General features: G+C 34.1%; 2 protein-coding genes and 1 non-coding gene across 6 annotated transcripts; all 3 read left to right on the top strand.

Annotated features, from left to right (window-relative positions):
- LOC131631228 (uncharacterized) lies at positions 1–1,924 on the top strand. 4 transcript variants are annotated; one of them, XM_058902014.1, is made up of 3 exons: positions 1–108; positions 779–1,091; positions 1,448–1,924. In XM_058902014.1, exons 2-3 carry the CDS (start codon positions 781–783, stop codon positions 1,455–1,457), a joined length of 321 nt encoding a protein of 106 aa, XP_058757997.1. In that variant the 5' UTR covers positions 1–108; positions 779–780; the 3' UTR covers positions 1,458–1,924. The 4 variants fall into 4 exon arrangements, with proteins under 4 accessions (XP_058757997.1, XP_058758001.1, XP_058758000.1 ...); XM_058902017.1 differs by having other exon boundaries at positions 67–133; XM_058902016.1 differs by lacking the exon at positions 1–108 and adding an exon at positions 208–411.
- TRNAR-CCG (transfer RNA arginine (anticodon CCG)) lies at positions 367–439 on the top strand. Its single transcript has one exon. It is a non-coding gene; the product is annotated as a tRNA-Arg (tRNA).
- Positions 1,925–14,174: 12,250 nt separating the features above from the next.
- LOC131631227 (uncharacterized) lies at positions 14,175–15,623 on the top strand. Its single transcript, XM_058902013.1, has 2 exons — positions 14,175–14,790; positions 15,147–15,623. The coding sequence occupies exons 1-2, from the start codon at positions 14,480–14,482 to the stop codon at positions 15,154–15,156; spliced, it is 321 nt and encodes a 106-aa protein (XP_058757996.1). The 5' UTR covers positions 14,175–14,479; the 3' UTR covers positions 15,157–15,623.
- Positions 15,624–22,671: the final 7,048 nt, after the last annotated feature.

The raw sequence follows: 22,671 nt of genomic DNA, 5'->3' as shown, positions 1-22,671 counted from the left end.
AGGCCCATTCCACAAGCTCAAAGCCACAAGGCGACAAAGAGAATCAAAGAACCAAACCAAACAGTTTCCTGCATTCGTCGGAGAAGCCGACAATACAAAATTAACCAGGTACGCTAATCCTCTCTCTAGCAAGGTTAGATTTTAATTTTATGATAATTAATCACATTAATCAAGTTATTATTTCCTCATATTCATTCTCTTTTACCTCTGCCAATGTTGGCTTCAGGATTCTCCATTGATTTTTTTTATTCAATTTGATTTCCTTTCCCTTTCAGTTGTTAGTTAGATCTATAGCACTTCGTAATGAGAATGAGAATTCGATTCAGACATCTTCTTCAAATTTTCATTTGAAAACAGTCATATTAAGGTCGCATAGCGGAGTGGATATCGCGTTAGACTCCGAATCTAAAGGTCGTGGGTTCGATTCCCACTGCGATCACTTTATATTTTTTAAGTTTTCCATTTGATTTAAGATTTCCCTTATTTTGTTTTGATTTTTTAGAATGTTCAAATAACAGTAATTTAGAGCCATCATGGTTTGAACAACTTTCTAATAACTATTTGTAGGCAAACTCTAATGTAGTTATCACGGATACAAACTATAAATGACCTTCCTTTTTTGGTTGCAATGCAACTTCTTCTAGAGCAAACTAAGCATCAATATTTGCTTGTGTTTTTAGAGAAATGAGTTTTCTTTTTCTGCTGTTTTAGCTGTTCTCAGAATCAGAATAGTTTGTAATTATTCACTTCAATATTCACTTCATTTTCATTTCACTAGATATGAACTCAGTTGCGAGACGCATATCGAGCTTATTCAGGCAGTCAGGTTACGGAACTGAGCCTCTTACTGCTCAGCTTCAGCAAAGCAGAGGCATACGAGTGCAGGTGTATAATGGAAATCTGGAAGGGGCATTGGCATTGATGCAACGTAAGATGACATCGAGTGGGATCGAGAGGATGATAAAGATTGAACAGAGGTTTCATATAAAAAACTCAGAGAAGCGCGTGTTGGCACAAAAGAATTTGCAGCGTAGGCTTCGATCACAGGATCTTGCTAGGAAACTCAAGGCTATTATGATCAAGAAAGTCAGGTAATTGTTTCGTATATCAGACTGATTTTCCTGCCTTAAAATATAGAATAGAATGCACCTTGATCCTAACGTGAGTAAAATTTGGTCTTAGTCACGGACCTTTTTGGAAATATAGAATAGGATGCACCTTGATCTTAGTCAGGTAAGTGTTACTAACAAATTTGACAGAGTCATGGACCTTTTGGAAATATTCATATTCTTATAATCTTAAGGGCCTATATGAGAGCGTCCTACAATGTCGTTATCATCATGACACCATGTGAAATTTTTGTTATCTTCATTTTCTTTTGCCCTTATTGTATCTTGCTTTGTTTTTCTTGTACTGATATATTCTATATTCTATTGCAATTTAACAGGGGTCTTTGAAAACGTTCCACTGCCATTGAGAAAAAAGTGGCTGGTGGAAGTTGCAGTTATGCAGTAATTTTGAAGGTGACGACAGTAGTTGAAACACATTTTCTCAAATTGTTCTGGAGTAATATGTATTTTGGCAGAAATAGTTTTATGTATTAGACGCATCACCACAGTGTTCTTCATAATTGGTTAAATCTAAAGCACTTTGCTGATGAGAATGAGAATTGGATTCAAACATCTTCAAATTTTCATTTGAAAACAATCATATTATGGTCGCATAGCGGACTGTATATCGCGTTAGACTCTGAATCTAAAGGTCGTGAGTTCAATTCCCACTGCAATCATATTATAATTTTATGTTTTCCATTTTGTTTTGATTTTTTGGAATGTTAAAATAGCAGTAATTTAGAGCTATTTTGTGTGTTCAATAAATGATGTATGTCCTTGTAGGCACATGATAAATTTTTTGTTATTTATCATGTTTGGCTAATAATTTGCTAAAAGCATGAATTTGGTGCTTTTCTCTATCACCTGTTTGTCTATTTTGGCTTTATTCTTGTACAGCTACCCTTATATGATCCTTCAATTTCAAAGTTCTAAAAGTTGAGATTGAACTATGTTTCAAACATTTATTGCCTTTATTAAAGGTTTGATGGCCATCACTAAATTACAACTTATGCTTTCACATTGTTCTAGCTTTTTAAGAGCTAGGCAGCAGTCACATTTCTTATACCAACACTACACAGACACATGTGGTTACATTCTATTAATTCTTTTTTTTAGTCGTGTCATGGCAAGTGTAACACCCCTTTTCTAACTTCAAATATATTATACAATCTCATAGAGTAATCATGCATAAGAAAAAAGGGCGCCACCTGTTAATTTCTATAAAATGAAAATCCTAAAATAACATACATACAACATTCATAATATGCAAAGATCATGTTGTAACACAAAATGAAAATCTCATGCTTTCATACGTTATGCATAAACGCTTACGGAAAACAATGTAATTGCTATTAAAGGTTTCAATGAATATATCACATACTATATTCATCTACCAAATTCAAATTAACATCTCCAAACATGCTATTTTGAAATTCACAATCCAGACCACATAGCCTTAAAACAACATATCCAAGATATCAAATAATACATCCGAATATCCAACAAAACATAGGAAATAGCAACATCCAAAACAAAAGCACTAGTCTAAAGAAATCCCCCAAGTGTTACATGATCAGAGCATATGACTCGCTATCTAATCAAACAACAAACTCAGAAGCTTTCCGGCTAACCACGAACAAGCTACTAAGCGTCTGAACCTGCACGTTATCAACAAAGGGCAACATTCAAACAGAAGGGTGATGATTTAAATTATTATAGAAAACATAATAATGGGAAATGCACAATCTAAACAAGCATACTTTTCACAATTCATCACTCTTCATAAAAACATGCTTTTATAACCATACATCAAAGTTAACATGTGTTATCATTAACTAACCAAGTTCCAATTATACAAGTAATCATATTCACTTGCTAACATCAACAATGGTAATCTAATAATGAGATATCATCAAGTATACAATTATCACTACACAAATTTTCACATATACGCATCAATCAACAAATAATCATTCCACACAAACATATTACAAAATCACACCAACACATAACTCACACCGACATGTGCGACTCAAGTGTAACTCTATGCAATATGCATGTGGATCCCATCCGTTATCATTTTCGGTCATGTCGATTGTCTTTCCTCTATAGATTAGATAACCACCTAAAAGCCCCATTCTCGTTAAGCTTTCAAATCCCATTCGGCGTTAGATTTGGAACAAGTAGATAACCTTCACGAGATTACCCAACATTTCCACTTTCAAAGACTCATGCTTGTGTTCGTGTGCAACAAAACAAGACTCATGCATTTAAGATGATCTCTCTATCTCTTAAACTACACAATCACATATTTTCAACTTTGCACAACATTATACAACATGACATTCAATCCAAATCTCAAACACCAATTAACATTTAAAAATCAATCAAATAATTCATGATTAACATTATCACATAATACATTCATGAACATTGATTATAAACAATTCATCCATAATATACATTCATAATTACATGTTATTCACAATTAACATCATAATTAATTACACAAGTGCCAACCAATCATATTCTATCATATAGACAATCATATTAGTTTCAATATGCTTCAAACGACACGTAAAAAAGGAGTTGCAGAACAAAAGATACAACATTTCAAAGTTTAGAAAAAGTTCCATACAGCAGAGTCCGCTAAGCGACCTTCCAGCGGGCTTATGGAAGTTCAATTTTTAACAAGCCAGCTTGGAGCACACTTCTACAAACTAAATCCAAAAGAGAACCAAAATATGAGCTCCGCTTAGCGGGTTAGGTCCGCTTAGCGAGCACACTTAATTTTTCAAAAACAAACAGCATCCGCTTAGCGGATATGCGATTTTGCAGAAAAAAAACCAGAAAACTTAGAACTGCGAAAATCACATTCCACCAATCAAAAACACTTCAGACATCAATAAACATCAATTACAACCAGTATTCATCATCCTTCAACAACATTCATCATAAAAATCATGTTTAAACACACAAATCCATAGAAATTAGCATAAATGTTAGGGTTCATACATTTTCATGAAATTTCAAAGATCGAAGAGAATCACACAAACACATACATTACTCAATCATACAATCTATAGCATTTTGGATTCTAACCCTTACCTCTAGTTCAAATCCACCCCCTTGATCAAAATCTACAAATCCCCTCTTTGTTCTTCTCTTGCCTCTTTCTCTTCTTTCTATCTTTTCTCTTCTAATTTTAGGTTATCTCACAAAATCCCCTATTTGCTCTTAATTGTTATTGGGCTTAACCCATCCAACTATCCTTTCTAATTCATTTAGGCCCATTAGCTAATTACTATATTTCTACCAATTACTAATTAGCTAAATTAACACATTAGCACATAATTAAATAATTACCACTCAAACAATAATTAAATAAATCAAACAAACATCAAATAAGCTACCACTAGCCCTTTTTGCATCAAAACACCTTCCAAACCTAACAAAGAAGCATCACAATACACAACAAACGGTTTTAACAGATATGGAAAATTCAAAATAGGAGCTGTAGTCAACCTTGTCTCAAGCTCTTGAAATTTCGCTTCACATTGCAAAGTCCAAATAAAAGCTTGACCCTTCCTAGTCAATTGCATCAACGGCAAAGATAACTTAGAAAATCCCTCAATGAACTTCCTATAATAACCAGCCAAACCAAGAAAACTTCTAATCTCATAAACAGACTTATGAGCTTCCCATTGAGATACAACCTCAATCTTCGACGGATCAACAAAAATACCACCACTAGAGATCACATGGCTAAGAAAGCTCACTTCCTTAAACCAAAACTCACACTTAGAAATCTTAGCAAACAACTTCTTCTCTTTCAACACCGATAACACAATTCTCAAATGCTCCGCATAATCATCTTCACCCTTAGAATAGATCAAAATATCATCAATAAACACAACCACAAACTTATCAAGATAATAATGAAAAATCCTAATCATACACTCCATGAATACACCAGGTGCATTAGTCACACCAAACGACATAACTGAATACTCATAATGTCCATACCTCGTTCTAAAAGCAATTTTCTGAATATCCTCCGCCTTCACACGAATCTGATGATAACCAGATCTCAAATCAATCTTGCTAAACACACAAGCTCCAACCAACTGATCCATCAAATCATATATCCTCGGAAGTGGATACTTGTTCTTAATCATCACCTTGTTCAATTTCCTATAATCAACACAAAGCCTCATAGAACCTTACTTCTTCTTAACCAACAAAACAGGTGCACCCCTCGGTGATACACTAGGACGAATAAAATTTTTCTCCAACAAATCCTCAAGTTGACTCTTCAACTCTTTCAACTCAGGAGCAGACATCTTATATGGAGCCATCGATACAAGACTAGTTCCAAGAACTAAATCAATCAAAAACTCAACTTCACGTTCCGGCAGTAAATCACTTACATCTTCAGGAAATACCTCCGCAAAATCACAAACTATCGGCAATTCTTCAATTGTTCTCTTCTCATAAACTTCCAAAGTTGCCAACAACATAAACAACTCAGCCCCATCTTGCACAGATTCATCAACTTGCTTAGCAGATAAAAACAAATTGTCCTTAACACCAATTTCAGAAGCTTTCCGGCTAACCACGAACAAGCTACTAAGCGTCTGAACCTGCACGTTACCAACAAAGGGTAACATTCAAACAGAAAAGTGAAAATTCAAATTATTATAGAAAACATAATAATGAGAAATGCATAAACTAAACAAGCATACATTTCACAATTCATCACTCTTCATAAAAACATGATTTTATAACCATATATCAAAGTTAACATGTGTTAACATTAACTAACCAAGTTCCAATTATACAAGTAATCATATTCACTTGCTAACATCAACAATGGTAATCCAATAATGAGATATCATCAAGTATACAATTATCACTTCACAAATTTCCACATATACGCATCAATCAATAAATAATCATTCCACACAAACATATTACGAAATCACACCAACACATAACTCACACGGACACATGCGACTGATCAGTGCATTTTGATGCACATTTCTCTACGGTTGTACTTATACATTTACATCAGTGGCGGTTCTATAGCCCGGCGAGCCCGGGCACGCGCCCGGGCTCAACCCCTATATTCTTTGTATTTCCCCCAATTTAATAGTCGAATTCTAGACAAAATCAGGGGCAAAATTAATAAAAATAAAGGTGTGAAAACTAAAATAAACGAGTACCCAATGGTCCAGATAGGCCCAATCCAATTAATTATATATATGAATTGTTAAAAAAGAGAAGAGGCTTCACTCTTTTCAAAAAAGTTTGAACTTGTCCTCCTTAAACTACTGGGCTCACCACACAGCTAAAAAGTTGGGGAAAAAGTAAAACATAATGGTGAAAGTGAAGAGGCCAAGGTTCAAGAAATACTACAATTATGCATATGGTTGGACACGTGTATTTCTCTTTATCAGAAAGATCACATGTTTCCATTCTTTGTCTACTAGCTAGTGTGCGTTTGAAGTTCAAAGGGAGTTTGAACTTTGAAGTTAAGATATGTTTTCATAATTTTTTATATAGTTGGGATATATTTGTTTAGTTTAACTTTTGGAATAGAGCAACTCATTTAAAAAGTGTAGAATTGATTTTAAAATAAATTTAAAGTTTGTTTGGTTACGTGGTCAAAATAATTTTGATTTTGAATGAAATAATTATGTAAAATTAATTTTAGTTTAAAGTGAGTTTAACAAATGATTTATGTTTCCATAAATTTAGATAAACGTGAGTTAAACAGTAAATCTCAATATCAATATAAAAATTATATTTAAATTTAAAAATCATAAATTTTAACTTCAAATAAAATCAATTTTATTTTAAAATGATAAAATTACAACTTTGAACACTATTGTATTGTGCATGACTTGATCATTATAGAAGCAATGCCCTACTACTTATAGAAACTCATTCATGTTTAGCTTATATTATCATGCACACCATGCATGTCGTTCATGATTCTCATGCATTGTGACTAGATAGATACTCTTTATTTCCTGATCATCTTTTTTTAGAGTACAAGTTAGAAAAGACAAGGTACTCGAAATCATGGGCAGAGCTACATTCCAGTGAATCCGGACACGCGTCCGCGCTCTACCTTTCTTTTCATTGTATATTCCTCACTTAATAGTTGATTTTTAGACAATATCAAGGGCAAAATTAGTAATTTTTAGATAAAATTAAGGGCAAAATCAATAAAAATATGGTGTGAAATTTTTGGACAAAATCAAGTTTTTTTTTTTAGATAAAATCAAGAGCAAAATTAGTAGAGACATGGTGTAAAATTAGTAAAAACAAGGTGTAAATTTTTTGCCCAGGCTCCATAAAATTTTTGGCTCCGCCACTGATTTACATGGTTTGCTTGTCTTATTTTTGTATTTTATAATGTTTTTATATTTTAATTTATTTTTATTGTTATTTGATTTTCGTATTTAATTTTCAGCTTTAACAGTCTGCACGGAAACGATCATATCTAGAGTTCCAGGAGTCCGATTGAGGCGTTCTAAAAATCGCCGGAAAGCTAAGAGAAAGAGCTACAATTCTTATGTTAGAGCCGAAGTCAGAATCGGACTGTAGAAGGGCCAGAAAATTCGTTGAAGTTGCAGCACTAGTTTTAGTTAAGTTTCGGGTCATTTAGTTTTGGGCCTGGGTCGTATGTTTGACCCAGTTAGATTGTAAAACGGGTTGCACTCTTTCCCCTTAGGGTAGCAGCCGCGGTACTGTTCACCATTGATCACCATTTCACATTTTTGGAAGAGCTTGTACGTTTGATCATGAAGAACTAATTCCTAGAGGTTAATCTGCTGTAAACGGTTTCCGCCGATACTTTGAGGTTCTTATATTTTCCAATTAATCTATTTCCTTTCAATTCTAATCTTTGATATGTTGTTTGCTTAATTCGATATTATCCAAGGTTAGATTGATTTATTTCGATGGTTGCATGTTCCTATACTTTAATCGCGTTTGCTTAATCCGCGTATGTTTGTCGTGTTTGCTTAATTCATGATTGCTATATATAATCCGTTTGCTTAATTCGGGAATTAGGAACATACATCACATAATTTCAATTGCGCTTGTATAATTTTTTTTATAATCGAAAAGGGAATAGAATCCGCTTGTGAGTTGGAAATTATTTGGATCGATGATAAGTTAGGAAGCCAAAACAGTAGATTAATCATTTCAGCTTATTTTGATAATCACTTATTTTCACTATTTTGTTTAATCGAAATCTAAAACAAACCCCCCCTAAATCGATTTACCTTTGGTTAATAATCAACGAGAATCCTTGTGAGAACGATATTCGAGTTGTCGTTACCGCTAAACTACAATTTTACAAAATACTCGTTTTTGATCCGTGCGCGACAGTGGATCAAATTGGCGCCGTTGCCGGGGATTCTTGTTATTATTAATTGATTTTAGAGTCTTAGGTTTAGTATTCGTGCGTTTAGGCCGTAGTTTCCTCACGGTTTAGGTCAGTCCGCGTTTAGAGTCGAAAAAGTCAGTTTTTGCAAAAATTGTATTCGTTTGTAAAACGTTTTTGCCTACTGGAAGTAGAAAAATCGTGCGATCAATACTCCTTTACTCTAAAAGAGTAAGGGAATTCGACCCAAAATCGCCAAATTCATCGTTTTTCTATTTTTAATGAATTTTTTTACTGTTTTCATAGAGTCAAAAAATCCAAAAAAAATCCCAAAATTCTTATTTGTCTTAATTAGATTAAATTTCGTGTTTTTATATTTTTCTGAATTTAGTTTAATTATTTTTATTCTTTCTATTCATTTCTGCATGTATGGGACTTTATCGGTATTTCGGTGTTTGTTGAACTCATGGCTGAACAAAGAACACTAACGCAGTTGGCTGTCCCTAATGTGAACTATAATGGTTTATGTATTGACTATCCTGCGGGTGATGCACCTTTTGAATTGGAATATGGTTTAACACATTTGTTGCCTAGGTTTAATGGTTTTGCAGGTGAGGATCCGCATAAGCATCTGAAGGAATTTCAGGTTGTGTGCTCTGCCCCTTCCGAACCTTCACTAGAGGATATTGTCAAACAAATGGCTGCAAATAATCTTCAGTATCAACAGCAAGTAGATTCTACTCTCCAGACTTTGCAAACACAGATTGGACAGCTTGCCACTTTGATGAATGCCATGCAGCAAGCTCAAGGATCAAACCAAAAACGCTTGGAAAAGCATTCTGTTTTTCAAATAGAGTTGCTTTCTGAAAATGTTGATGATACTTGTACTGATTTGTTTGTAGATGATTTTCCATCATTGTCTGGTTTTGATGATGTTTACTCTTGTGATGTTTGTACTGACACTAAAATTTGCTCTGTTTGTGCTGAAATTGAGGTTGCCTTGCAAGTTGATATTCTTACTACAGATGAGGTTGCAAATGAAGTTGTTCATGTAGATGAAGCTCTCGACACCCCGGCTGCCCGGATCAAACCATCCATTGAACAACCACCTTCCCGGGAGCTGAAACCAATTCCTCAAAATCTTAAATATACTTATTTATAGATGAATGAAAAACTTCCGGTTATAATTTCTTCTAAACCTTATTTTGATCAAGAAAGTAAGTTTTTGCAGGTTTTGAAGAAGCATAACAAAGGAATTGGATGGACCTTGGATGATATTTATGATATTAGTTCGCCCATGTGTGTGCATAGGATCTCACTTGAAGATGCAGCAAAAGTAGTGAGGCAGCCCCATAACCTTTGGTTCCTTGATGTTGTGAAAGATGAGAGCACCTTCACGTGCCCATTTGACACTTTTACTTTTAGAAGAACATTCTTTGATCCTGGAATAAAAGGAGAAGGAGCTAAACCACTTTTTAAGGACGATGAGCATTACCGAAAGCTACTCCATAAGAGCTCCACTTTGGAAGAAGAGAATATAGAAGACCTCTCTTTGGGAAAGGCAGCTTAAGTGATCACTTATCCCCCTTGACTACTCGGGTGTGTTCTTTCCTTTCTCTCACTCTTATTTTATATTAATGTTCTTTCATTGAGGACAATGTATGTCTTAAGTGTGGGGGAGAGAATCATTTATTTGTTTTGTTTTCTTTCAATTTTTTTTTTGTTTTTCTTTTAATTTCAACCAATAAAAAATGCATCTTCTTGAAAGTTTTAGGCTATAGACTGATTTGAGTCGAGTTTGCGGAGACGTGGGAAAAATTCACAAGATCGGTATCGTTCTAACACCGTAAGTCTCCTGCATATGGAAATCGATTTGAATTTTTTATTATTTTTTAGCCTTAAATTCTCATTCTCTGACAGCTCTTGAGTAGTTTATTTCAGCAGTCGGCACCATCTCTCACACACTTTACACAGGGAAGCCGATGAATATAAGTGAATGTTCCGAAAAGAAAAAAAAAGAGAAAAGAAAAAGAGAATACACCTTCTAAGTTTGGTGACCCTCACCCGGTCACTTAACCCAACAGTTGTGTAATCTTAAAAAAAAAGGTTTTCAAAACTCTTTGTTAGTTGGTTCAGCGGTTTCTGGTGCTGAACTTGGTAGGGAGGATTACGGTCCGATCCCCCGCAACTACATCTGAGTAAGCAAAGGGTTATGCCACGCAAGTACCGGAACCCCGTGCAAAAGGATCAGAGTCATTAACCGGTTGTCCTGCTATAAGTGTGTGGAGATAACGAGCTTAATGTGATTGCGCCTGAATGAAACAGAGTAAAAAGGATGAGTAAGTTAGGCTATGGTATAATAATATGATTTGAATTGATTTGTGTATTTAGGAGGCTTATGTCTGCATATCTGTGGTTAGTGTTCTTACGATGTCCTTAGTGTGCAAGATTAGTACCTGTCGATGCAAACTTACCCGAAGAAGATTTGTAGCCTAGGATGAATAACTGTTGATGTATTTGTGCTTTCTTTGTTTTGTTTTTCATTTTGTTCGGAGTGCAAAAGTTCAAGTGTGGGGGAATTTGATCAGTGCATTTTGATGCACATTTCTCTATGGTTGTACTTATACATTTCCATGGTTTGCTTGTCTTATTTTTGTATTTTATAATGTTTTTATATTTTAATTTATTTTTATTGTTATTTGATTTTCGTATTTAATTTTCAGCTTTAACAGTCTGCACGGAAACGATCATATCTAGAGTTCCAGGAGTCCGATTGAGGCGTTCTAAAAATCGCCGGAAAGCTAAGAGAAAGAGCTACAATTCTTATGTTAGAGCCGAAGTCAGAATCGGACTGTAGAAGGGCCAGAAAATTCGTTGAAGTTGCAGCACTAGTTTTAGTTAAGTTTCGGGTCATTTAGTTTTGGGCCTGGGTCGTATGTTTGACCCAGTTAGATTGTAAAACGGGTTGCACTCTTTCCCCTTAGGGTAGCAGCCGCGGTACTGTTCACCATTGATCACCATTTCACATTTTTGGAAGAGCTTGTACGTTTGATCATGAAGAACTAATTCCTAGAGGTTAATCTGCTGTAAACGGTTTCCGCCGATACTTTGAGGTTCTTATATTTTCCAATTAATCTATTTCCTTTCAATTCTAATCTTTGATATGTTGTTTGCTTAATTCGATATTATCCAAGGTTAGATTGATTTATTTCGATGGTTGCATGTTCCTATACTTTAATCGCGTTTGCTTAATCCGCGTATGTTTGTCGTGTTTGCTTAATTCACGATTGCTATATATAATCCGTTTGCTTAATTCGGGAATTAGGAACATACATCACATAATTTCAATTGCGCTTGTATAATTGTTTTTATAATCGAAAAGGGAATAGAATCCGCTTGTGAGTTGGAAATTATTTGGATCGATGATAAGTTAGGAAGCCAAAATAGTAGATTAATCATTTCAGCTTATTTTGATAATCACTTATTTTCACTATTTTGTTTAATCAAAATCTAAAACAAACCCCCCCTAAATCGATTTACCTTTGGTTAATAATCAACGAGAATCCTTGTGAGAACGATATTCGAGTTGTCGTTACCGCTAAACTACAATTTTACAAAATACTCGTTTTTGATCCGTGTGCGACAGCGGATCAGCGACTCAAGTGTAACTCTATGCAATATGCATGTGGATCCCATCCATTATCATTTCCTGCCGATTGTCGTTCCTCTATAGACTAGATAACCACCTCAAAGCCCATTCTCGTTAAGCTTTCAAATCCAATTCGACGTTAGATTTGGGACAAATAGATAACCTTCACGAGATTACCCAACATTACCACTTTCAAAGACTCATGCTTGTGTACGTGTGCAACAAAACAAGACTCATGCATTTAAGACGATCTCTCTATCTCCTAAACTACACAATCACATCTTTTCAACTCTGCACAACATTACACAACATGACATTCAATCCAAATCTCAAACATCAATTAGCATTTAGCAATCAATCACATAATTCATGATTATCATTATCACATAATACATTCATGAACATTGATTATAAACAATTCATCCATAACATACATTCATAATTACATGTTATTCACAATTAACATCATAATTAATTACACAAGTGCCAACCAATTCTATTATATCATATATACAATCATATTAGATTCAATATGCTTCAAACGGCACGTAAAAATGAGTTACGGATCAAAAGATACAACATTTCAAAGTTTGGAAAAAGTCCCATACAGCAGAGTCCGCTTAGCGACCTTCCAGCGGGCTTATGGTAGTTTAATTTTTAACAAGCCAGCTTGAAGCGCGCTTCTACAAACTAAATCCAGAAGCAGACCAAAATCTGAGCTCCGCTTAGTGAGCTCACTTAATTTTTCAAAAACAAACAGCATCCGCTTAGCGGGCCAGGGGCCGCTTAGCGGACATGCGATTTTTCAGAAAAAACCAGAAAAGTCAGAACTGTGAAAATCACATTCCACCAATCAAAAACACTCCCAGACATCAATAAACAGCAATTACAACCAGTATTCATAATCCTTCAACAACATTCATCATAAATATCATGTTTAAACACATAAATCCATATAAATTAGCATAAATATTAGGGTTCATACATTTTCATAAAATTGCAAAGATTGAAGAGAATCACACAAACACATACATTACCCAATCATATAATCTATAGCAATTTGGATTCTAACCCTTACCTCTAGTTCAAGTCCACCCTCTTGATGAAAATCTATAAATCCCCTCTTTGTTCTTCTCTTGCCTCTTTCTCTTCTTTCTATCTTTTCTCTTCTAATTTTAGGTTATCTCACAAAATCCCCTATTTGCTCTAAATTATTATTGGGCTTAACCCATCCAACTATCCTTTCTAATTCATTTAGGCCCATTAGCTAATTACTATATTTCTACCAATTACAAATTAGCTAAATTAACACATTAGCACATAATTAAATAATTATCACTCAAACAATAATTAACTAAATCAAAAAAACATCAAATAATCCTAATTAAATAAATATCTAATAAAAATAGGATGTTACAGCAATCTTTGATGTTTCACTACCATGGCAAGCGTTCCATAGCTACGGTATGTCAGAAGTTACAAATTGTAGTTTGCTCTTAGTCGTGCGCTTAAGAGCTCTCTACCGTAGAAACAAAAGCACACAATAATAATGGCCGAAGTTAGTTCACATGCTTAAAAGAGACATTTTTTATTGTACTGAATCCAGTTCCATAAGTTCTTGGTTTCTGGTTTGGGACATTTCATTTATTTGCAGTAGAATTTTGAGTGGCTTATCTTCTTCCATAAGCATTACTACTTTGGAGTATTAACACTAATTATTGAGATGGAGAATATAATGATGTGAAATAATGAATGTCTTTTATGTAGTGATTGTAATTATTCCATGTTGACAATTAAGTAATGAAGATTCTATATGTCTTCCTTCCCCTTTAGTTATTTGATTGGCATAACTGCATTAGCAGACAACAATTGTCATGGTAAATCAATTATTTGTTATCAGAAATAGATTATCTCAGAAGCTCAATAAGCCTCAATTTAGTGGTGAACAACTTGGTTGTCAAAATCGAGATTTCGATAAAGATCGTTAAAGTATAGAAAAAACATAAATTGTACAATGGTAACATAATAGCGCTTTCATAGTGGCGCTATGGCGGCGCTATAGCAGTGCCATCATGGTTTGAACAACTTTCTAATAACTATTTGTAGGCAAACTCTAATGTAGTTATCACGGATACAAACTATAAATGACCTTCCTTTTTTGGTTGCAATGCAACTTCTTCTAGAGCAAACTAAGCATCAATATTTGCTTGTGTTTTTAGAGAAATGAGTTTTCTTTTTCTGCTGTTTTAGCTGTTCTCAGAATCAGAATAGTTTGTAATTATTCACTTCAATATTCACTTCATTTTCATTTCACTAGATATGAACTCAGTTGCGAGACGCATATCGAGCTTATTCAGGCAGTCAGGTTACGGAACTGAGCCTCTTACTGCTCAGCTTCAGCAAAGCAGAGGCATACGAGTGCAGGTGTATAATGGAAATCTGGAAGGGGCATTGGCATTGATGCAACGTAAGATGACATCGAGTGGGATCGAGAGGATGATAAAGATTGAACAGAGGTTTCATATAAAAAACTCAGAGAAGCGCGTGTTGGCACAAAAGAATTTGCAGCGTAGGCTTCGATCACAGGATCTTGCTAGGAAACTCAAGGCTATTATGATCAAGAAAGTCAGGTAATTGTTTCGTATATCAGACTGATTTTCCTGCCTTAAAATATAGAATAGAATGCACCTTGATCCTAACGTGAGTAAAATTTGGTCTTAGTCACGGACCTTTTTGGAAATATAGAATAGGATGCACCTTGATCTTAGTCAGGTAAGTGTTACTAACAAATTTGACAGAGTCATGGACCTTTTGGAAATATTCATATTCTTATAATCTTAAGGGCCTATATGAGAGCGTCCTACAATGTCGTTATCATCATGACACCATGTGAAATTTTTGTTATCTTCATTTTCTTTTGCCCTTATTGTATCTTGCTTTGTTTTTCTTGTACTGATATATTCTATATTCTATTGCAATTTAACAGGGGTCTTTGAAAACGTTCCACTGCCATTGAGAAAAAAGTGGCTGGTGGAAGTTGCAGTTATGCAGTAATTTTGAAGGTGACGACAGTAGTTGAAACACATTTTCTCAAATTGTTCTGGAGTAATATGTATTTTGGCAGAAATAGTTTTATGTATTAGACGCATCACCACAGTGTTCTTCATAATTGGTTAAATCTAAAGCACTTTGCTGATGAGAATGAGAATTGGATTCAAACATCTTCAAATTTTCATTTGAAAACAATCATATTATGGTCGCATAGCGGACTGTATATCGCGTTAGACTCTGAATCTAAAGGTCGTGAGTTCAATTCCCACTGCAATCATATTATAATTTTATGTTTTCCATTTTGTTTTGATTTTTTGGAATGTTAAAATAGCAGTAATTTAGAGCTATTTTGTGTGTTCAATAAATGATGTATGTCCTTGTAGGCACATGATAAATTTTTTGTTATTTATCATGTTTGGCTAATAATTTGCTAAAAGCATGAATTTGGTGCTTTTCTCTATCACCTGTTTGTCTATTTTGGCTTTATTCTTGTACAGCTACCCTTATATGATCCTTCAATTTCAAAGTTCTAAAAGTTGAGATTGAACTATGTTTCAAACATTTATTGCCTTTATTAAAGGTTTGATGGCCATCACTAAATTACAACTTATGCTTTCACATTGTTCTAGCTTTTTAAGAGCTAGGCAGCAGTCACATTTCTTATACCAACACTACACAGACACATGTGGTTACATTCTATTAATTCTTTTTTTTAGTCGTGTCATGGCAAGTGTAACACCCCTTTTCTAACTTCAAATATATTATACAATCTCATAGAGTAATCATGCATAAGAAAAAAGGGCGCCACCTGTTAATTTCTATAAAATGAAAATCCTAAAATAACATACATACAACATTCATAATATGCAAAGATCATGTTGTAACACAAAATGAAAATCTCATGCTTTCATACGTTATGCATAAACGCTTACGGAAAACAATGTAATTGCTATTAAAGGTTTCAATGAATATATCACATACTATATTCATCTACCAAATTCAAATTAACATCTCCAAACATGCTATTTTGAAATTCACAATCCAGACCACATAGCCTTAAAACAACATATCCAAGATATCAAATAATACATCCGAATATCCAACAAAACATAGGAAATAGCAACATCCAAAACAAAAGCACTAGTCTAAAGAAATCCCCCAAGTGTTACATGATCAGAGCATATGACTCGCTATCTAATCAAACAACAAACTCAGAAGCTTTCCGGCTAACCACGAACAAGCTACTAAGCGTCTGAACCTGCACGTTATCAACAAAGGGCAACATTCAAACAGAAGGGTGATGATTTAAATTATTATAGAAAACATAATAATGGGAAATGCACAATCTAAACAAGCATACTTTTCACAATTCATCACTCTTCATAAAAACATGCTTTTATAACCATACATCAAAGTTAACATGTGTTATCATTAACTAACCAAGTTCCAATTATACAAGTAATCATATTCACTTGCTAACATCAACAATGGTAATCTAATAATGAGATATCATCAAGTATACAATTATCACTACACAAATTTTCACATATACGCATCAATCAACAAATAATCATTCCACACAAACATATTACAAAATCACACCAACACATAACTCACACCGACATGTGCGACTCAAGTGTAACTCTATGCAATATGCATGTGGATCCCATCCGTTATCATTTTCGGTCATGTCGATTGTCTTTCCTCTATAGATTAGATAACCACCTAAAAGCCCCATTCTCGTTAAGCTTTCAAATCCCATTCGGCGTTAGATTTGGAACAAGTAGATAACCTTCACGAGATTACCCAACATTTCCACTTTCAAAGACTCATGCTTGTGTTCGTGTGCAACAAAACAAGACTCATGCATTTAAGATGATCTCTCTATCTCTTAAACTACACAATCACATATTTTCAACTTTGCACAACATTATACAACATGACATTCAATCCAAATCTCAAACACCAATTAACATTTAAAAATCAATCAAATAATTCATGATTAACATTATCACATAATACATTCATGAACATTGATTATAAACAATTCATCCATAATATACATTCATAATTACATGTTATTCACAATTAACATCATAATTAATTACACAAGTGCCAACCAATCATATTCTATCATATAGACAATCATATTAGTTTCAATATGCTTCAAACGACACGTAAAAAAGGAGTTGCAGAACAAAAGATACAACATTTCAAAGTTTAGAAAAAGTTCCATACAGCAGAGTCCGCTAAGCGACCTTCCAGCGGGCTTATGGAAGTTCAATTTTTAACAAGCCAGCTTGGAGCACACTTCTACAAACTAAATCCAAAAGAGAACCAAAATATGAGCTCCGCTTAGCGGGTTAGGTCCGCTTAGCGAGCACACTTAATTTTTCAAAAACAAACAGCATCCGCTTAGCGGATATGCGATTTTGCAGAAAAAAAACCAGAAAACTTAGAACTGCGAAAATCACATTCCACCAATCAAAAACACTTCAGACATCAATAAACATCAATTACAACCAGTATTCATCATCCTTCAACAACATTCATCATAAAAATCATGTTTAAACACACAAATCCATAGAAATTAGCATAAATGTTAGGGTTCATACATTTTCATGAAATTTCAAAGATCGAAGAGAATCACACAAACACATACATTACTCAATCATACAATCTATAGCATTTTGGATTCTAACCCTTACCTCTAGTTCAAATCCACCCCCTTGATCAAAATCTACAAATCCCCTCTTTGTTCTTCTCTTGCCTCTTTCTCTTCTTTCTATCTTTTCTCTTCTAATTTTAGGTTATCTCACAAAATCCCCTATTTGCTCTTAATTGTTATTGGGCTTAACCCATCCAACTATCCTTTCTAATTCATTTAGGCCCATTAGCTAATTACTATATTTCTACCAATTACTAATTAGCTAAATTAACACATTAGCACATAATTAAATAATTACCACTCAAACAATAATTAAATAAATCAAACAAACATCAAATAAGCTACCACTAGCCCTTTTTGCATCAAAACACCTTCCAAACCTAACAAAGAAGCATCACAATACACAACAAACGGTTTTAACAGATATGGAAAATTCAAAATAGGAGCTGTAGTCAACCTTGTCTCAAGCTCTTGAAATTTCGCTTCACATTGCAAAGTCCAAATAAAAGCTTGACCCTTCCTAGTCAATTGCATCAACGGCAAAGATAACTTAGAAAATCCCTCAATGAACTTCCTATAATAACCAGCCAAACCAAGAAAACTTCTAATCTCATAAACAGACTTATGAGCTTCCCATTGAGATACAACCTCAATCTTCGACGGATCAACAAAAATACCACCACTAGAGATCACATGGCTAAGAAAGCTCACTTCCTTAAACCAAAACTCACACTTAGAAATCTTAGCAAACAACTTCTTCTCTTTCAACACCGATAACACAATTCTCAAATGCTCCGCATAATCATCTTCACCCTTAGAATAGATCAAAATATCATCAATAAACACAACCACAAACTTATCAAGATAATAATGAAAAATCCTAATCATACACTCCATGAATACACCAGGTGCATTAGTCACACCAAACGACATAACTGAATACTCATAATGTCCATACCTCGTTCTAAAAGCAATTTTCTGAATATCCTCCGCCTTCACACGAATCTGATGATAACCAGATCTCAAATCAATCTTGCTAAACACACAAGCTCCAACCAACTGATCCATCAAATCATATATCCTCGGAAGTGGATACTTGTTCTTAATCATCACCTTGTTCAATTTCCTATAATCAACACAAAGCCTCATAGAACCTTACTTCTTCTTAACCAACAAAACAGGTGCACCCCTCGGTGATACACTAGGACGAATAAAATTTTTCTCCAACAAATCCTCAAGTTGACTCTTCAACTCTTTCAACTCAGGAGCAGACATCTTATATGGAGCCATCGATACAAGACTAGTTCCAAGAACTAAATCAATCAAAAACTCAACTTCACGTTCCGGCAGTAAATCACTTACATCTTCAGGAAATACCTCCGCAAAATCACAAACTATCGGCAATTCTTCAATTGTTCTCTTCTCATAAACTTCCAAAGTTGCCAACAACATAAACAACTCAGCCCCATCTTGCACAGATTCATCAACTTGCTTAGCAGATAAAAACAAATTGTCCTTAACACCAATTTCAGAAGCTTTCCGGCTAACCACGAACAAGCTACTAAGCATCTGAACCTGCACGTTACCAACAAAGGGTAACATTCAAACAGAAAAGTGAAAATTCAAATTATTATAGAAAACATAATAATGAGAAATGCATAAACTAAACAAGCATACATTTCACAATTCATCACTCTTCATAAAAACATGATTTTATAACCATATATCAAAGTTAACATGTGTTAACATTAACTAACCAAGTTCCAATTATACAAGTAATCATATTCACTTGCTAACATCAACAATGGTAATCCAATAATGAGATATCATCAAGTATACAATTATCACTTCACAAATTTCCACATATACGCATCAATCAATAAATAATCATTCCACACAAACATATTACGAAATCACACCAACACATAACTCACACGGACACATGCGACTGATCAGTGCATTTTGATGCACATTTCTCTACGGTTGTACTTATACATTTACATCAGTGGCGGTTCTATAGCCCGGCGAGCCCGGGCACGCGCCCGGGCTCAACCCCTATATTCTTTGTATTTCCCCCAATTTAATAGTCGAATTCTAGACAAAATCAGGGGCAAAATTAATAAAAATAAAGGTGTGAAAACTAAAATAAACGAGTACCCAATGGTCCAGATAGGCCCAATCCAATTAATTATATATATGAATTGTTAAAAAAGAGAAGAGGCTTCACTCTTTTCAAAAAAGTTTGAACTTGTCCTCCTTAAACTACTGGGCTCACCACACAGCTAAAAAGTTGGGGAAAAAGTAAAACATAATGGTGAAAGTGAAGAGGCCAAGGTTCAAGAAATACTACAATTATGCATATGGTTGGACACGTGTATTTCTCTTTATCAGAAAGATCACATGTTTCCATTCTTTGTCTACTAGCTAGTGTGCGTTTGAAGTTCAAAGGGAGTTTGAACTTTGAAGTTAAGATATGTTTTCATAATTTTTTATATAGTTGGGATATATTTGTTTAGTTTAACTTTTGGAATAGAGCAACTCATTTAAAAAGTGTAGAATTGATTTTAAAATAAATTTAAAGTTTGTTTGGTTACGTGGTCAAAATAATTTTGATTTTGAATGAAATAATTATGTAAAATTAATTTTAGTTTAAAGTGAGTTTAACAAATGATTTATGTTTCCATAAATTTAGATAAACGTGAGTTAAACAGTAAATCTCAATATCAATATAAAAATTATATTTAAATTTAAAAATCATAAATTTTAACTTCAAATAAAATCAATTTTATTTTAAAATGATAAAATTACAACTTTGAACACTATTGTATTGTGCATGACTTGATCATTATAGAAGCAATGCCCTACTACTTATAGAAACTCATTCATGTTTAGCTTATATTATCATGCACACCATGCATGTCGTTCATGATTCTCATGCATTGTGACTAGATAGATACTCTTTATTTCCTGATCATCTTTTTTTAGAGTACAAGTTAGAAAAGACAAGGTACTCGAAATCATGGGCAGAGCTACATTCCAGTGAATCCGGACACGCGTCCGCGCTCTACCTTTCTTTTCATTGTATATTCCTCACTTAATAGTTGATTTTTAGACAATATCAAGGGCAAAATTAGTAATTTTTAGATAAAATTAAGGGCAAAATCAATAAAAATATGGTGTGAAATTTTTGGACAAAATCAAGTTTTTTTTTTAGATAAAATCAAGAGCAAAATTAGTAGAGACATGGTGTAAAATTAGTAAAAACAAGGTGTAAATTTTTTGCCCAGGCTCCATAAAATTTTTGGCTCCGCCACTGATTTACATGGTTTGCTTGTCTTATTTTTGTATTTTATAATGTTTTTATATTTTAATTTATTTTTATTGTTATTTGATTTTCGTATTTAATTTTCAGCTTTAACAGTCTGCACGGAAACGATCATATCTAGAGTTCCAGGAGTCCGATTGAGGCGTTCTAAAAATCGCCGGAAAGCTAAGAGAAAGAGCTACAATTCTTATGTTAGAGCCGAAGTCAGAATCGGACTGTAGAAGGGCCAGAAAATTCGTTGAAGTTGCAGCACTAGTTTTAGTTAAGTTTCGGGTCATTTAGTTTTGGGCCTGGGTCGTATGTTTGACCCAGTTAGATTGTAAAACGGGTTGCACTCTTTCCCCTTAGGGTAGCAGCCGCGGTACTGTTCACCATTGATCACCATTTCACATTTTTGGAAGAGCTTGTACGTTTGATCATGAAGAACTAATTCCTAGAGGTTAATCTGCTGTAAACGGTTTCCGCCGATACTTTGAGGTTCTTATATTTTCCAATTAATCTATTTCCTTTCAATTCTAATCTTTGATATGTTGTTTGCTTAATTCGATATTATCCAAGGTTAGATTGATTTATTTCGATGGTTGCATGTTCCTATACTTTAATCGCGTTTGCTTAATCCGCGTATGTTTGTCGTGTTTGCTTAATTCATGATTGCTATATATAATCCGTTTGCTTAATTCGGGAATTAGGAACATACATCACATAATTTCAATTGCGCTTGTATAATTTTTTTTATAATCGAAAAGGGAATAGAATCCGCTTGTGAGTTGGAAATTATTTGGATCGATGATAAGTTAGGAAGCCAAAACAGTAGATTAATCATTTCAGCTTATTTTGATAATCACTTATTTTCACTATTTTGTTTAATCGAAATCTAAAACAAACCCCCCCTAAATCGATTTACCTTTGGTTAATAATCAACGAGAATCCTTGTGAGAACGATATTCGAGTTGTCGTTACCGCTAAACTACAATTTTACAAAATACTCGTTTTTGATCCGTGCGCGACAGTGGATCAAATTGGCGCCGTTGCCGGGGATTCTTGTTATTATTAATTGATTTTAGAGTCTTAGGTTTAGTATTCGTGCGTTTAGGCCGTAGTTTCCTCACGGTTTAGGTCAGTCCGCGTTTAGAGTCGAAAAAGTCAGTTTTTGCAAAAATTGTATTCGTTTGTAAAACGTTTTTGCCTACTGGAAGTAGAAAAATCGTGCGATCAATACTCCTTTACTCTAAAAGAGTAAGGGAATTCGACCCAAAATCGCCAAATTCATCGTTTTTCTATTTTTAATGAATTTTTTACTGTTTTCATAGAGTCAAAAAATCCAAAAAAAATCCCAAAATTCTTATTTGTCTTAATTAGATTAAATTTCGTGTTTTTATATTTTTCTGAATTTAGTTTAATTATTTTTATTCTTTCTATTCATTTCTGCATGTATGGGACTTTATCGGTATTTCGGTGTTTGTTGAA

Source organism: Vicia villosa, unplaced genomic scaffold (assembly GCF_029867415.1).
Source record: "Vicia villosa cultivar HV-30 ecotype Madison, WI unplaced genomic scaffold, Vvil1.0 ctg.000794F_1_1, whole genome shotgun sequence".
NCBI classification, from domain to species: Eukaryota; Viridiplantae; Streptophyta; class Magnoliopsida; order Fabales; family Fabaceae; genus Vicia; species Vicia villosa.
This window is presented reverse-complemented; position numbering and strand designations above follow the sequence as displayed.